At 35.8% G+C, this 16,862-nt stretch overlaps 1 protein-coding gene across 1 annotated transcript; it reads left to right on the top strand.

Moving 5' to 3' along the window:
• Positions 1 to 1,397: 1,397 nt before the first annotated feature.
• LOC127442346 (GTP-binding protein 4-like) lies at positions 1,398 to 16,598 on the top strand. The gene is made up of 15 exons (XM_051700302.1): positions 1,398 to 1,445; positions 1,856 to 2,026; positions 2,140 to 2,243; positions 3,674 to 3,810; positions 3,962 to 4,059; positions 4,130 to 4,222; positions 4,365 to 4,556; positions 4,636 to 4,701; positions 7,985 to 8,062; positions 10,270 to 10,540; positions 10,624 to 10,724; positions 10,819 to 11,016; positions 12,234 to 12,299; positions 15,721 to 15,855; positions 16,036 to 16,598. The coding sequence occupies exons 1-15, from the start codon at positions 1,398 to 1,400 to the stop codon at positions 16,186 to 16,188; spliced, it is 1,911 nt and encodes a 636-aa protein (XP_051556262.1). The 3' UTR covers positions 16,189 to 16,598.
• Positions 16,599 to 16,862: the final 264 nt, after the last annotated feature.

The following is a 16,862-nucleotide window of genomic DNA, read 5'->3' as shown; positions in this document are numbered from 1 at the left end:
TATATTTCTTGTTTGTTCATTGTTACACACAAGACATACATACACTCAGCACCTCACATTTCTGCTTCACAATGACTCATTACAGGGCCATAATTCATGTATTCTACATAAATCATATATTAGAAATAAGCATAACCCTGTAATGTACTTAAAAGTAATTAAAGTAATTGAAATCTGATTACAAGAATTTAAAATCTATTGGATTACACTACTTTGACTTAAAATGTAATTAGATTACAGTAACTAATTACTTTAATTGGATTACACCCAACACTGGTCATAATACTTGTGCATCATATCAATATTCAAAATGTTCTCTTTCCTTGGTCTTGAATGCATCTGATTTTAGTGGTCAGCATTCACCTCTGTAAATGACATGCGCACACACACACACACACACACACACACACACACACACACACACACACTAATAGAAGACGTCATCTCAAGTACACCCACATCACATATACTCTTAAAAAACGCTCTCACATCTCTCTAGATGGTGTCCTGTTAGCGCTGAGCCAGTATTAGTGGTGTTGTTGATAACACAATTACTGCTGTGAGCAGAAATCAGCTGCAGTCCTGATCACTGCAGGACTTCAGTAAAAAACAGAGCAGAATTCACACGAATACTGAGCAACTGCTGAAGAAAGAGTATGTTGGATTTTTCCCTCCCACTTTTCCGACTCTCCTGTTACTGTGCTCTGTTTGCAAACAAGACACAATTAATACAGTTATTTATTTGTAGGTACTTTAAAGTACTTGAAGGTTTGTTTAATCAGAGGTAAAACTAGAGTAATTCTTTATTACATTTTTTGGTTTACATGTATAAATAAATGAATTGTGTCAATAAAAAATGCTGAAATAAAACAGATTTTGGTTTGGAGTGTTTTTATGAATCCATGCTGAAGCATAACGGTTTCAGCAATTGGAAGTGATTTTGGTAGAATATAATGCTGCTTTGTGTGGGTGAGAAAAAGATAGATATTTAAGTCCTTTTTTTATTTATTTATTTATTTTACCATAAATCTCCACTTTCACGTTCTGATTCACTGGAGTCATGTGGATTACTTTTATGTGGCCTTTATTTGATTTTTAGAGCTTCAAATTTCTAGTCACGATTCACTTACATTGTATGGACCTACAGAGCTGAGATATTCTTCTAAAAATCTTTGTTTGTGTTCTGCAGAAGAAAGAAAGTCATACACATCTGGGATGGCATGAGGGTGAGTAAATGATGAATTTTCATTTTTGGGTGAACTATCCCTTTAAATCAATGGTCCTCATCATACCAGTCCAATGTGGTTCCTCTCCTCAGTAGACGGCACTGTAGACCACACGTGTTTCTCATCGTGACACGTGTTCGATCCTTCAGCGTGTTCAGTGGTGCCGTAATCATGGCTCTCTACAACTTTAAAAATATTATAGTGGTTCCCACCGCTAAGGTACGGCATTTATGCCGTATTATGTTTCACATTTGTGCGGTTGAATGTTACATACGATGCTGTGTGAGATCTCGTTATTGACGGAGACTGACAGAATGTGCTCGTGCAGTACACGTGCGCGCGGAGCTGAGCCTTTAAACTTTTAATGTGTTGTATGTTCATCCCGTCACTGACAACATTTAAGCATTTATGTATTTACTAACATTAAAAGTATAAGACTTGAGTTGAAACTTGTGTTATAGATCTGGAAAGGGGTGAAATACTTTTGTGTTTTTGTTTGTCATATGTTTTGACAAGCCTTTAACCTTAAACTTGTGTCTCGATATTATATAAAAATTATTTCCATATATTAGTTTATTATTTATATATATATATATATATATATATATATATATATATTCTTTATGCAGGACTTCACAGATGTGACTTTATCCAAAACCCAGAGAAAAACTCCCACTGTCATACACAAACACTATCAGATCCACAGAGTAACACATTTCTACATGCTCAAAGTTGAATTCACCCAGCAAAACTACCATGACCGGCTCTCTCAGATCCTCACTGACTTCCCCAAACTGGACTTAAGTCTCACACACTTCACAACACAGATGGGGAAAACGTCACACACTAATGCTTTTCAATAATAACATGTTTGATAAAAGAGTACTGCACTGCTCTCTATGCTCTCTCCTAGGACATCCACCCCTTCTATGCTGATTTGATGAATGTGTTGTATGATAAAGATCATTATAAACTGGCTCTGGGACAGATCAATATTGCAAAGAACCTGACTGACAAGTGAGTCTCTCTGTTATTTTCTTCATCATCATCATACACAAGTTTTATCATTAGAGTATTACGTATATCCACAAGCATTTTTGTCACTTCTCTCATGGTGTAGACACCAAATAACCATATAATAATAATCACCACCATTAATGGCTGCAACCGTAAAGTGTTGTTTAAATGTAAAACATTGTTGATTTATTTTATTTTAAAAATTCATTGGAAACAGTTCAAATGGTACAAACAAGAGTACATATACCAATATAAAAACATTCTTATAAAACAAACATGTCAGGGGTATATGGGGAAAAAATTACATGAAAGTGAAGCAACAAAAATGACATTATAGAAAAATGTTGTAAATAGTGTTCTTGTTGCTTTCAGATTTTTACTTGTAGATATCGTTTCCACGTATGTTTTAATTTCAGTTTGAAATAGTTGAAACACAGATATTTTTTCAGTCCATTTAACTTCATGTATATAATAACGACCCATAGTAATAATTAAATCACTTAGAAATATTATCAATTGAGATACATGTTAACATCAAATTCTTCCAGAGTAACAACAATCTTGTTTTTTTGTTTTTGGAAATATTTTTCTACTCTCTCCAAAAGACTTGCACTTTAGGACAACCCCCAAAATAAATTATTATTAGTCTTGGGGGCACTTTTACAAAAAACACAATTCTCTTCCATACTAACTTTAAAATGCATTTTTGTTGATTTAATTAAAAAGGTGTTACGATTCTTGTTGAAAATATTTCTGATATGGCCCACCTTGTAGCTTCATAGTACTATGCCCCTTAGATGAGAGGTTGGGAATTTCTTTCTGAAATAAGTTTTGCATTCCCTCACAATAAATGTACCATGGTTTTACTGTAGTAACCATATTTTAACCTTGATATTTGTAGTAAAACCACAGAAATAATACAGGAAAATTAAAACTATGGTAATTAAAATCAAAATGTTGTGATTTATGGTTTTACTACAAATACCATGGTGTGTAGTAAAACCATAGTAACCACAAGAATTACTATGGTTAATCTGTAGTAAAACCATGGTTACTATATGGATGCAGTATACTGTGTTAAAAAAACATGGTTACTTGACTGACTTTTCATAGTTAGTACAATATTACTATAGTAAAACCATGGTTTCTGCCAAAAAATCAAAAACAAAACATGGTTAGCCTACAACAGTCATTGTTACTACAGTATTACTATAGAAACATTATTTCCGGCAAAAACTATGTTTACTACAATGGTATTGTGAGGTAAGAAACAAGGGAAGAAGCACAAACTATTGTGAGGGAACATAAACGTATTGCGTGGCCACGCAAAACTAAAAAAAAATTCCCACCCTGTCCTCTAAGGGGCTCCGTACAGCTCTGCTCATATAAGATTTATGTTACAGAGTAAAAATGTATGTGTCTGTGTGTAGTGTTGCTAAAAATGATGTCCGTCTGATGAAATATGGAGACTCACTGTATCGTTGCAAGCAGCTGAAGCGGGCCGCACTGGGTCGCATGTGCACCATCTTAAAGAAACAGAAACAGAGCATAGAGTATTTGGAACAAGGTACACATGCACAAACATACACACAAATATTTTACCCACAAAAGCATAAGTGTGCATATGGTTGCATATGACGCATCAATTACCAAACACAAACCCTGTTACATGCAGTACACATTTACACACAGTAAATGGAAGTTTTTGTTTGTCTCAGTGCGGCAGCATCTGTCCCGTTTACCTACCATCGACCCAAACACCAGAACCCTGCTATGTGGCTACTCCAATGTCGGCAAGTCCAGCTTTATCAATAAGGTTTGTTTGTGTGTATGTATGTTTATTGTTATATGTATGTGTGGTTTAAATGGGATTTGTGTGTGTGCAGGTGACCCGTGCAGATGTTGAAGTCCAGCCATATGCCTTCAACACCAAATCTTTGTTTGTAGGTCACATGGATTACAAATACCTGCGCTGGCAAGTGAGTTTGAAACAATTATAACAACTATGAACATAACTTCAACATTTAAAATGAACCAAACTCACTGATCTTTGTGTGTGTGTGTGTGTGTGTGTGTGTGTGTGTGTGTGTGTGTGTGTGTGTGTGTGTGTGCTCTTTGTAGGTTGTTGATACTCCTGGTATTCTGGATCACCCTCTTGAGGAAAGGAATACTATAGAAATGCAGGCCATCACAGCTCTGGCTCACCTGCGTGCCGCTGTACTCTATGTCATGGATCTCTCCGAGCAGTGTGGACACACACTCTCCCAAGAGTTAGAGCTTTTCAGCAATATACGACCACTGTTTGCCAACAAAGTACATAAACATAGTCAAAATGAATGCAAGAACAACATACAAAGCCTACATGCAGCAGTAATGTTTATGTGTCCTGCAGCCTCTGATGGTGATGGCCAATAAGTGTGACGTGAGGAAGATGAGTGAACTCTCAGAGGAGAATCAGGTAACAGAGATCTGTGGTCGTATGTATAAAGCTGCTTAGAGTAAAATTTTTGTCTTAAGTGTGTCAAAATTCTGAGAATGAGATCATTTTACTCTTATTCCTAGACTTAAGAATAAGTGTGATTCATAAAGGTTCATAAGTGTTAAGATTTGGTCCCCGCTTCTAAATTGTTTGTGTAGTGGGGAGGTCTCCTAACCTAGTTAGGAGTTGCACAATGACTGTGTTCTGCGGAGACAACACACTCTACAACAAAGAAAGAATGTGTTGGACTTATGACAGTGGAAATTGGGCAAATGTGTTTCGTAGTTAAGCAAAATGTAGTGTGTGTGTGTGTGTGTGTGTGTGCTCATGCATACATACACTACCGGTATATATATATTATTATTATTATTTTTTATTTTTTTATTTTATTGCAGCACATTCATTTGATTTAATGAATACACTGAAACTCATTGTGAATTAAGCATTTGAAAAATTTGATGGGTTACCTGTCTAAGCTTTCAGAGGGCTGCAACAACTAATTAATAAAATATAAATATCACTAAAATGATAAAAAATCAATGATGAAAATAATCTACAATGAATTCAATTATGATTAGTTGAAAATCTTTGCATTTACATGACAAACCTCCATCTGTGATGCCACTTTACAGTAGTGAAAACTTATTTTGATAGGAAAAAAAAGACATTTGAAAAATGATACAGAGCTGCATCTGAAAAGAGCCCAACACAAGCACTATATAAAACGATGTTCAGTGTGCTTGAGAGATGTTTAACTCCAGCTCATAACTTACATTTTACTGATTTATTCTTATTTGTCAATATTATAAACTCGATGTCATGTAAGTTTACATTCCCAGTTTGCAAAACAACTCGTCTAAAACAGCAAGTCATTATTACTTTAAATAAGCCAAAAATTTAAAATTAAATTAAATAAAAAATAAAATAAAAAATTAATGGAGTGATGTAAACAAACAGAGTGCCACATTAAAATATTGTTGATATGTTGAATGTCAAATTAATCATTAAATTGAACAGTGTTTCACTGAAATCTTATATGTAACTGTAAAGGGATTATAACAGTTTGGTTTATTATTTCATTTTGTGATTTACATTTATATTTCTTTATATTTATACTGCAAAATTTTGCATTTGGATTTTTTTGTAGCCTTCAATTTGCACATTGTTTGAGGACAACATTCGGCAAAATGAGGAATAATGTTTTACAATACAGGAAATCCATTTTGGCTTCATTTGATTAACCAAAGAATTAATCAACAGAAAATAACCTATTATCAAAACATGGTTGTATAATGTGTTGTATTAAATCATGAGTGATTTAATGATGTCATTCCAGCTGGGACATATTACCCTTGCAGGCTCACTGTTGGCTGATTCAGTGGTTGAGGGTGGCCATTTTGGGTAGACATCACTGTAGTCCTTATTTCACAACACTTAAGTGTCACCTCAGTTAGCACCTAAGAATCAGTCTTAGACTTTGCTGAAAGTTGCTTTTAGCATCTTTATAAAAAGCTCCCACTCTTACACAAGTACTTCTCTTTGCTAAGATTTTTTTTGACACTTAAGTCAAAGCTTAAGACTATTGTTAGGAGCATTTCTGAGAAGTTCTATGAATACGGCCTCAGGGAGAGTATTCACAAACATTTTTATCTTACTGCTAGGAGTTTTGCTAGCCTATTCACAAAACTGCTAAGAGCAACTTATACTAGTGAAACTTCAAGATAAGAGTAAGGCGGAGTTGATGTCACGTTTTATGTGCGTGCTCTTTTAAATTGCACACAGTGATTGGTAGACGGAACCGCTATTGGTCGGGAGACAGACAACGATATATATTCACAAGCTTTTTCTCTGCAGCGATTGTGTATGTGGGTGATATGCGGTCTGAAGAGGGCATGTATAGTTTGATAGATGATTCTGCTGACGGATGACAGAAATTCCCATTTCATCTGCGGCGCAGAGTTGTCAAAACCTTTATCTCCGGTGTAATTGGGTTGTTTTGGTTTGTAGTAGAGGTAACTGTATATAAGTTTACAATAATGAGAACACCCTCGCGATTTTTAAAGGTCAATATCAACATTGTAATATTTATAGTATTATATTATTAAAATGCATTACTCAATTGTGATTCAGACGATGCCTTTTTAAACAGTCCATGTCATACTAATATTAGAATATATAATTTTTATTGTGGATTGACGACAGCAGACGTGCTTCAGATCGTTTGGGAGTCACTCTTTGGGAGTTAGAAGTCCTCAGGACGACTTAAACTGTCGTAGGTTTAGGAGCTACTTTATAATTAAAATGCTTCATGAATTACTTTTTGATGAAAATTTTACGAGTCCTACAATTAGGAGTGAAGAGTTGCTCCTAAATTTCGTTAGCCTTAAGATATTTGTGAATAGGGGCCCAAATTCTTTAGTATTTTATTAAAGTCAGGATCTAGAATTCCTGCAGATGAAAGAAATTTAAAGGAATTTTTATCACCAATGAATGATATTTGATGACCTTCATAGTTCCTGAAAATGAAAATTCTGTCAATTTACTCATCCTCATGTCGTTCCAAACCTGTATGACTTAGATGTGAAACACAAAAAGAGATGTTTTAATTAATATTGCTGCCCTTCCGAGTGCACAGTGGACCTATTTTTTGCCTTTAGAAGACTTTGAATATGACAAACATGAAGTTCCATGGACTGGTTTTATGATACATTTGAAAATTCTGGGTTCCAGTGAGGCACTTACAATGGAAGTAAATGGGGCCAATCTGTACACATGTAAAAAATACTATCCGTTTAAAAAGTATAGCCACAAGATGTAAACAGTATGCGTGTTAATATGATTTTAATGTGATAATCACTTACTTTTCTCTGTAAAGTTATAGCCAATTTTACAACCTCGTTGCAATGGCGATGTAATGTCTTCAAACCCTAAAAAGACTGTAAACATGATGATTTAAACAACTTTACAGCTCAAATAATACATGAATTTAACAGAAGAATTAATGTAAGTGCTGTTATAAAATTATAAGCTTTGCATTTCTGTCTTTAAAACCTCCAAATATTGTAAGTGACTCACTGTAACCTTGATTTTTGCTTCTTCTTTTTTTTTTATTATTTTCTTTTTTAAGAAAAGGAAATAGTTTTTTGTAGTGATCAGCATTATGCCACAAAAGCTGTCGATTTAGCTTACCTTGTTTTGAACCTGGAATATTCCTTTAAGACATTCTGGAGTAGTGCTGAAACTGAGATCTGTGTTTGTATAGAAAATCTCTGCTGATGGGATTACAGTGATTGAAACCAGCTCTCTGACAGAACAGGGAGTGATGCAGGTGAAGATGGAGGTAAGAACAGCCAATCAGCTTTAATCTCTCACACGCTCACTGAAAACAGTCAATCAGTTTCATGCATGAGTTGTAAAGCGTAAAGGCCTGTTCACATCAAATCCGTAACAATTTTGCAGGATGAATTTCCGATGAAAGGTCTGTTAAAAGTCCTTAAAAAAATGAAACGAAAACTTTTCATTTCGTGTACAGTAGGCGGCGCTGTTGCTGTTCTGTAAACATTTATACCAGTCTCTTCCTCGCACCTTCAGAGAGACTCCTCGCTCCTGACTGTAGTGGATTTAATCCACTACGTAGTCGAAGTGCCCACAGCTACACATTATATTAGATTCTCTTTACAATATTATGTTATTTAGTGTTGTCAGTACGGCATATAGACTATACGCAATTTTGTTTGACAGGTTATATTAGCCTAGTGGATAACTAAAAGTCTGCCAGTAGATCTGTGTCTATATAAGCTTTAATGTTTAATAAATTCATCCATATAATAAATGTTTGTTTCTCTCTGGCAGCTTCAAAGTTTGGAGTTTATTTTAAATACTGGATATATTCAATGTTTTGTATTTTATCTCCACAAAACCGCTCTACTTGTGCCGTATCATAATCGACCATTGCAGGATACATAAAAATAAACGTTTTCTTCTTTTTATTCTTGTTATTTCAAGCAAGTCATATTTTATATAATATATGTGTTGTCCATAATCCACATAACTTTGGATTATGCCATTTTGTTAAGTTTTGAACATAAAAATCTACTAGCCTACACATTTTTATTTGTCCTTTTTGTTTTGTAAGGTTTAGAGACTGAAAATATCTATCTGTAACTGTATAATTCTCTTGTTTTATAGAGATGTTGTTTCATAGATGTGTAGAAGCAGTCATCGGCATGTTATAATCATTAATGTATGAATCAAATAAAAGCTATATTATTTCTTTGTCCCTCTGTGATATACGTGAAAGAGTATAAAATAAGATTTTAATCCCAAATCAAAGAAATAGAACTGTATATGTTTTCGAAACTGAACAAACAAATAATAAAAAACATATAATAGTCATCATCCATAATTCAGCAACATCTCATAGTCTTTAGAAGACTAAAATCCCCGATGCTCAAAAGTTATTAGTACGCTATACTATACTACTAATATAAAAAAAGTTTAAGGTTAAGGAAATACAATAATTATTACACTCTCTCACTTTTTATTTACACATAATTCTATATACTGTACACGCTGAAAATGTTTGCATTAAAACATCCAGTATATCACAGCTACCGGCTCCACTACGTAATGGATGTCCGTGACGTAGCGGATGAAATCCACTACGTCATCGGGCTACAGTCCGCAGCGAGGACCTCTTGCCTCCAGCTGTTAAGAGATTAATATATTTGCTAGCAATAAGCATTTATTTACCTAATTTGGCATAACTGTTTCATTATGTTCTTTCCATGGTGTTGATGCATTTTGAGGAGTATATATCTATGTTTTATGCGAGTGAGATGAATATAGAGCACTGTAGCATATTTATTTTTGCAAATACTCGTTTTGCTACGAGTATATACCAAATGGACTCCCGAACCTAACTTCTCTTTTTATAATGCCTGGATAATATAACAAAAGGTACAGTTATATAAATACATGTGGAATAATGTACATTAAGAATAACCAGTATAGTAGAAAATATGATGCATAATATTAAAAAATAATATAAAATACTGGCGCACTGTGTTTTCTTTATTTAAATTATTGCAATATTTTGTTATAGTATCCTTGCAATAAAAATAGCAGTGTGGTTCTGCAATTTGTTTGTCAACAGTAAAACATTGCATGTAAAGAGTCTTTTTATGGGATATTTTACTACGAGCTTGGTGCAAACCATTTGTCGAACCTCGCTGCTATATTTAATGCCATGAGAATATAACGGGCACAGTGAAAAACATATAAAATAATGTACATTAAGACAAAAAACCATAAGCAGACTTCCAAAAACAGACCGGGTTTTGCAGTACAAAGAAGAAAAAAAAAATCGAACCACTCTCCATAATAAAACCTTCAGATTGTCAACAAAAGATTTGTCAAACCCGGTTTGAATAGCGCCATGGGAATCCAATGTTCCTGTTCAAAAGCTCATTCAGAATGAACAATCACTCTGAAAAAACTGTTTGGTGTGAACGGGCCTTAAGAGTGTGATTGCTTGTTTATTTACAGGCATGTGATTGGCTATTGGCTCACCGCGTGGACACAAAGATGAAAGGCAAAAAGGTCCATGAGGTTTTGAACAGACTCCACCTGGCAGTGCCTACCAAGAGAGACCAAAAGGTACAAACACGCACTCCTTACTTTGCCATTCCCTCTATGACTGAGATGTGTTCAGTATTGGCATGTCTCATAATAAAAGCACTGGTTATCTTTTGTGAAGAAAGACTGGAGAAAGACCTGGAGATGGAGCTGGGAGACTACTACACACTGGACCTACGGAGTATAAAATGCATAGCCTGTATGTACACATACACATTCATGCTGCAGTCATGACTAAAAGGATGTCTGTCGATGTGTGTTTAGAATACTGGGATTTGGTAAATCCAGATGAGAAGCAGGAAAAGATTCCTGAGGTTTGGGAGGGACACAATATTGCTGACTACATCGACCCGGAGATCATGAAGGTTTGAAACCCAATCAGACGTCATGATGTCATAATACACCTCTTATTTCAGATGATATGTTCTGAATTTCTCTGTCTTTTTCTCTCTATATCAGAGGCTGGTGGATTTGGAACATGAAGAGGAACTGCGCGAGCAGGCCGGAGAATATGACTCTGAGGAAGAGAGTGAAGATGAGGAGATGAAGGAAATCCAGCAGCTGGCCAGTCAGATTCGAGAGAAAAGGAAACTGAAGATTTTCGAGTCCAAAGAGAAAGACACTCAGGGACCCAGGATGCCCCGCACAGCCAAGAAGGTCTGCCTCTCTTTCCAGAATATCTCATTTCATTGCTAAATAGTGAATTTACAGCGAATAGGTTTATACTGGTTGTTAATCCAATCTAAATTATAATCGGGGTTGGGAAGTAACGGAATACATGTAACTGTTTGCGTATTTAAAATACAAAATATAAGTAACTGTATTCCACTAAAGTTACAATTTAAATAGTTGGTAATCAGAATATAGTTACATTCAAAAATATTTTGATTATTGGAGAGATTATTTTGCATTTTATTGTCATTTGTTTCATTTAATATTTAGTCTATTCAGTTGAAAAACCTTTATTAATATAAATTATGCGATCCAATGAGTGTTAAAACAGCGGTGAAACACATCCTTAAAATGTGATACATTTATACGAGCAGACAGAGAAGTAAGTTTGAGGTATGTTTTGAGCAGTTGCAATAGAAAGAAACCTTATGTAGATTTTCATGTGAATATTTAGCTTTATGCTAAGCTAAAATGCTACACACACCAGTTACCAGGCAGGATCAAATCAAGAAAATCCACGTTAGATCATAATTTTATTTTCTCTACTAAGACCTTTGATATCACGGCAAAAATCTTATTCTTAATGAGAATTTTTTGTTTTGTTTCTCTGTAAAAATATCTAAAAATCCTTAAAACAAGATAAATTTGCTTTCTCTTGTTTTAGAAGCAACACTGCATAAAATATTTAGACCTTTTTCAGAGAATGTATTTTTAATATAAGTGTATTTTGTCTTACTGTACTGGTAGATTTTTTTTCACTTGTTATTAACTTGTTTATAATCATAACATTCTGTAATCTGTAGTTGAATACATTTTAAAAGTAACGTCCCAATCCTGGTTGTCATATTTCATTGGTCTTGGATTTATCACACTTAGATGCAGCATTATGTAATAACAAACATTTTCCTTTACTGATACCATTGTAGAAAATCACTATTTGAAGTCAGCCCTAATTAATTTATTCTGTGAGCAAAACGGTTCAATAACATGGGGGTTACTGAGATAAGGCGAGTAGTATTTTCCTGGTGTTGTGATCCTAATGCGCTGGTGCCATTAAGAATAATTCTACAGGTCCAACATGAGTCTTAAGTACATCATTTTAAACCTATTTTTAAAAAGTACTGAGTGCACCTTTAAGAAACAAATTGTTCATTAATTAGCTGGTTTATAGATGTGTTGATTTGATTGATATGTGTTTGCAGATGGAGAGAGCGACTCTGGAGAAGGAGCTGGGTGATCTAAGTTTGGACATGACAGATAAAGATGATGTAAGAACATCTCATATAATTGCATACTCTTTCCATACTCTGGTTGGTTGATTCTGTAAGTTATTTGTTCATAACGATAACTTGTGTTCTCTATAGTGGTCGACCAATATATCGGCCAGGCTGATAAAATGGCCAATATTCTGACTTTTTTAATTATCGCATCGGCCGATAAATTTTCCCCTTTGCCCGATTTGTTTCTTGAGGGCGCCGAGAATCGGCTGCTTGCATGTGAAGTGACTGAGACATGTAAACGAGCAGTTACAGTTCGTTTTATTGTTACGTGCCATCTTGTTACTACAATAATAGACTGGTGTGCAACACAGTGTCATTTAAGCGATCCACATATCAGAGCCGCGGCAGACGCATTTGAGCTCATAATATTAAAGTGCTCGCCTGTTTCATTCTCCATCTCTCTCCTCAACAGTTCCCTGTAACTTTTAACTGTCTTGTCTAATGATAAAAAGGCAAATATCAATAAAATGAATATAATATACTGTCTGCAAATATGCACATATCTCATTTAAACAGATGTAATAAACCAACCTCACATAACTTCAGCATCCTGTGAAGTGCTCTTTTATCTTCCTCTAAAGCACGTATTCTAACTCCTCAACAGTTCCCTGTCACTTTTCTAATTATAAAAGGCAAATATAAATTAAACTTTTATTATATGCAGATATCTCGTTTAAACAGGTGTAATTCACGAACCTCACGAAAATCCAGCGTTTTCTTTCCATCGAGCGCTCATCTAATATCTTCCTCTGAAGCATGTATTCTATCAGCCAGAATCAAAACTTCAGGATCAAAAGTTACTCTGATTTACAAATCATGACGACAATCCAAGCAGGCGATCCAGGCCGTTTAAACTGTCAGGAGATTGAGGCTCACGCTGGATACGCACGAGAGCGTGAGTGCGACCAAAGTCTTTCTAGCAAGTCAGTCCGCTGTCGGCCATGTTTGGAACGCTCTCGGGAGGCTATTTCCAGTCATGAAAGTGCAGCCCCTTTCTACTTGAATGGAGAAAGACCAAAATCTCCAAAACGGTTGGTCATGATTATGATCAAAGAACATATTTTAAATCAACAGTAACATATGAGAACACGGGTATCATAAATGGAGCTTCTTTACCTCAGATTACCCCCAAAAAAGTAATTTTCCCAGCTTTTATAGCCAGTGCGCATGCGCGTCCAGGTTGATTGGCAGTGTCTGTATCTAAAAGGTGATTGGCTCTTTTACCTCTAAGGCGGACTTCCTATTTACAGCCGTTGACTGCAGTTGGGCATTCAAATTTTTCCCATTCATTTTAATAGAATAGTCTCTGGTGCTAAATAGTCTCTGGTGCAATTTCAAAGTAAAAGCGCTTCACGTGTGCTATAAGTAAATGTCTTATTCACTATGCACAGTCTGTACAATTAATTTGATTCAGTATTTTTTGAGAAAATGTGATTGGTAACATGGACATGCCATCTATGGTTGCTGGACTACTGTGTATGCTCTTATGTCCTCCTTCCTAATATATTAACAATTTCTTAATGTGCAAAAAATTTTTTATGACTGAACAGAAATCAGAAGAAACTGCTATCTACAATTTAAAATAAAATATTCTTTTTTTAGATTCTTTTGTGTGAGTAAATACAGTGCTAAATAAGAGGGGTTTTTTGTGTGCAATTTTATGTTTGTTATTTACTATATTAAGTTGTGTTATACAGGTGCATCTCAATAAATTAGAATGTCATGGAAAAGTTCATTTATTTCAGTAATTCGACTCAAATTGTGAAACTTGTGTATTAAATAAATTCAATGCACACAGACTGAAGTAGTTTAAGTCTTTGGTTCTTTTAATTGTGATAATTTTGGCTCACATTTAACAAAAACCCACCAATTCACTATCTCAAAAAATTAGAATACATCATAAGACCAATAAAAAAAAAAAACATTTTTAGTGAATTGTTGGCCTTCTGGAAAGTATGTTCATTTACTGTATATGTACTCAATACTTGGTAGGGGCTCCTTTTGCTTTAATTACTGCCTCAATTCGGCGTGGCATGGAGGTGATCAGTTTGTGGCACTGCTGAGGTGGTATGGAAGCCCAGGTTTCTTTGACAGTGGCCTTCAGCTCATCTGCATTTTTTGGTCTCTTGTTTCTCATTTTCCTCTTGACAATACCCCACAGATTCTCTATGGGGTTCAGGTCTGGTGAGTTTGCTGGCCAGTCAAGCACACCAACACCATGGTCATTTAACCAACTTTTGGTGCTTTTGGTAGAGTGGGCAGGTGCCAAATCCTGCTGGAAAATGAAATCAGCATCTTTAAAAAGCTGGTCAGCAGAAGGAAGCATGAAGTGCTCCAAAATTTCTTGGTAAACGGGTGCAGTGACTTTGGTTTTCAAAAAACACAATGGACCAACACCAGCAGATGACATTGCACCCCAAATCATCACAGACTGTGGAAACTTAACACTGGACTTCAAGCAACTTGGGCTATGAGCTTCTCCACCCTTCCTTCAGACTCTAGGACCTTGGTTTCCAAATGAAATACAAAACTTGCTCTCATCTGAAAAGAGGACTTTGGACCACTGAGCAATAGTCCAGTTCTTCTTCTCCTTAGCCCAGGTAAGACGCCTCTGACGTTGTCTGTGGTTCAGGAGTGGCATAACAAGAGGAATACGACAACTGTAGCCAAATTCCTTGACACGTCTGTGTGTGGTGGCTCTTGATGCCTTGACCCCAGCCTCAGTCCATTCCTTGTGAAGTTCACCCAAATTCTTGAATCGATTTTGCTTGACAATCCTCATAAGGCTGCGGTTCTCTCGGTTGGTTGTGCATCTTTTTCTTCCACACTTTTTCCTTCCACTCAACTTTCTGTTAACATGCTTGGATACAGCACTCTGTGAACAGCCAGCTTCTTTGGCAATGAATGTTTGTGGCTTACCCTCCTTGTGAAGGGTGTCAATGATTGTCTTCTGGACAACTGTCAGATCAGCAGTCTTCCCCATGATTGTGTAGCCTAGTGAACCAAACTGAGAGACCATTTTGAAGGCTCAGGAAACCTTTGCAGGTGTTTTGAGTTGATTAGCTGATTGGCATGTCACCATATTCTAATTTTTTGAGATAGTGAATTGGTGGGTTTTTGTTAAATGTGAGCCAAAATCATCACAATTAAAAGAACCAAAGACTTAAACTACTTCAGTCTGTGTGCATTGAATTTATTTAATACACGAGTTTCACAATTTGAGTTGAATTACTGAAATAAATGAACTTTTCCACAACATTCTAATTTATTGAGATGCACCTGTATATCTGCATTTTATCGGCCTACCGGCTACCCTGCTTTCTGGATATTGGCATCGTCCATTAAAAAACCCATATCGGTCGACCACTAGTTCTCTAAGCATTTTTGTGTTCACATTTTGTCCCTGTAGATTCATTATGCTTGGAGATCTCGCTCTCTGGTCCGAAAGAGGAAGAGGGAATTGTCAGCACCACCGACATCACGCACTCGCAGCCAGAGTGCCTCAAAGCCACCACGGCACCAATCAGGTGTCAGAGATGCTAAGGTACCGCCCACATCACCTTTAGCATTCTTTGTTTTAACCTATAAGAAACACTCATAACAGTTCTGTAATCGCCCACATTAACAAAGATGTTAAGTCAATATAGCAAGTTATAGAGAAAGATTTTTCACATGTTCTTCAAAGAAACGTGTTCATCAGACTGTCTCCTTATTTTTACCCCAGATGTTGAAGAAGGTGAAGACCATGATGAAGAGCTCACAGAAGGATATGAACAAACAGGGCAGGAAGGGTGAATCTGACCGCCATGTGTTTGATCTCAAACCTAAACATCTCCTTTCTGGAAAGAGGAAATCTGGTACCAACAGCCGAAGATAAATGCAGTCTTGCTCACTTGTTCTTTCTCTCTGATTTATGCATCCTATCCTTATGCTATGATTAATAAATAATTGTTCTATATTCTGTAGTTATTCTTTCTACAGATGGAAACACAGTTTAAAAATGAAAGAATTTGCTATTGAAATGTTAGTAATGTAATTATCCCAAGTGTCTGATATCGTGCAGAATGTGCCATATAGATCATGTGCATGATCATGAATTTGAATTCTACATTTTTTAAAAAAACAAAACAAAAAAACAGATCTGAGTACAGATTAATGGGGAAGCAGTTGTTGTTTTGCAACTGAGGAGAATATGTGCAGTGGGAGTCCAGTAAATCTCTACCCAAATAATTGAACCGGAGTCTCCTGAATTTTAATTAAATCACTCTTGGAATGTGGAAATTTACTAGTCTAATACATTTAAGCAATATTGCTTGAGCAAAAGTGCTTTTGCATTGTACAACAGGACAGTTGTGTGTGTGTGTGATTGCCTATATACAACTGTTCTATTAACAAGAAGCTGATATCGACCTTTTGACATTTTAGGCATGTTTTGGTCAACTGTTCTGGTGAAACCTGTGCTGCAGGTGACCATGAAGAAAGACTGGTTAATGTGCTGATCACAGGCATGCAAAGTAGGACGATAATAGGCCTAAATTTAACAGTTGTAAA

The sequence above is a fragment of the Myxocyprinus asiaticus genome, chromosome 6 (genome assembly GCF_019703515.2).
Source record: "Myxocyprinus asiaticus isolate MX2 ecotype Aquarium Trade chromosome 6, UBuf_Myxa_2, whole genome shotgun sequence".
NCBI classification, from domain to species: Eukaryota; Metazoa; Chordata; class Actinopteri; order Cypriniformes; family Catostomidae; genus Myxocyprinus; species Myxocyprinus asiaticus.
This window is presented reverse-complemented; position numbering and strand designations above follow the sequence as displayed.

Bases quoted from the DNA above. Each gene is read 5' to 3' on its own strand.
- LOC127442346 (XM_051700302.1), top strand. From the start codon at position 1,398: ATGGCTCTCTACAACTTTAAAAATATTATAGTGGTTCCCACCGCTAAG. The intron at 2,244-3,673 runs GTGAGTCTCTCT...GTCTGTGTGTAG, and splicing joins GCAAAGAACCTGACTGACAA to TGTTGCTAAAAATGATGTCC. The intron at 10,725-10,818 runs GTTTGAAACCCA...TCTCTATATCAG, and splicing joins TCGACCCGGAGATCATGAAG to AGGCTGGTGGATTTGGAACA.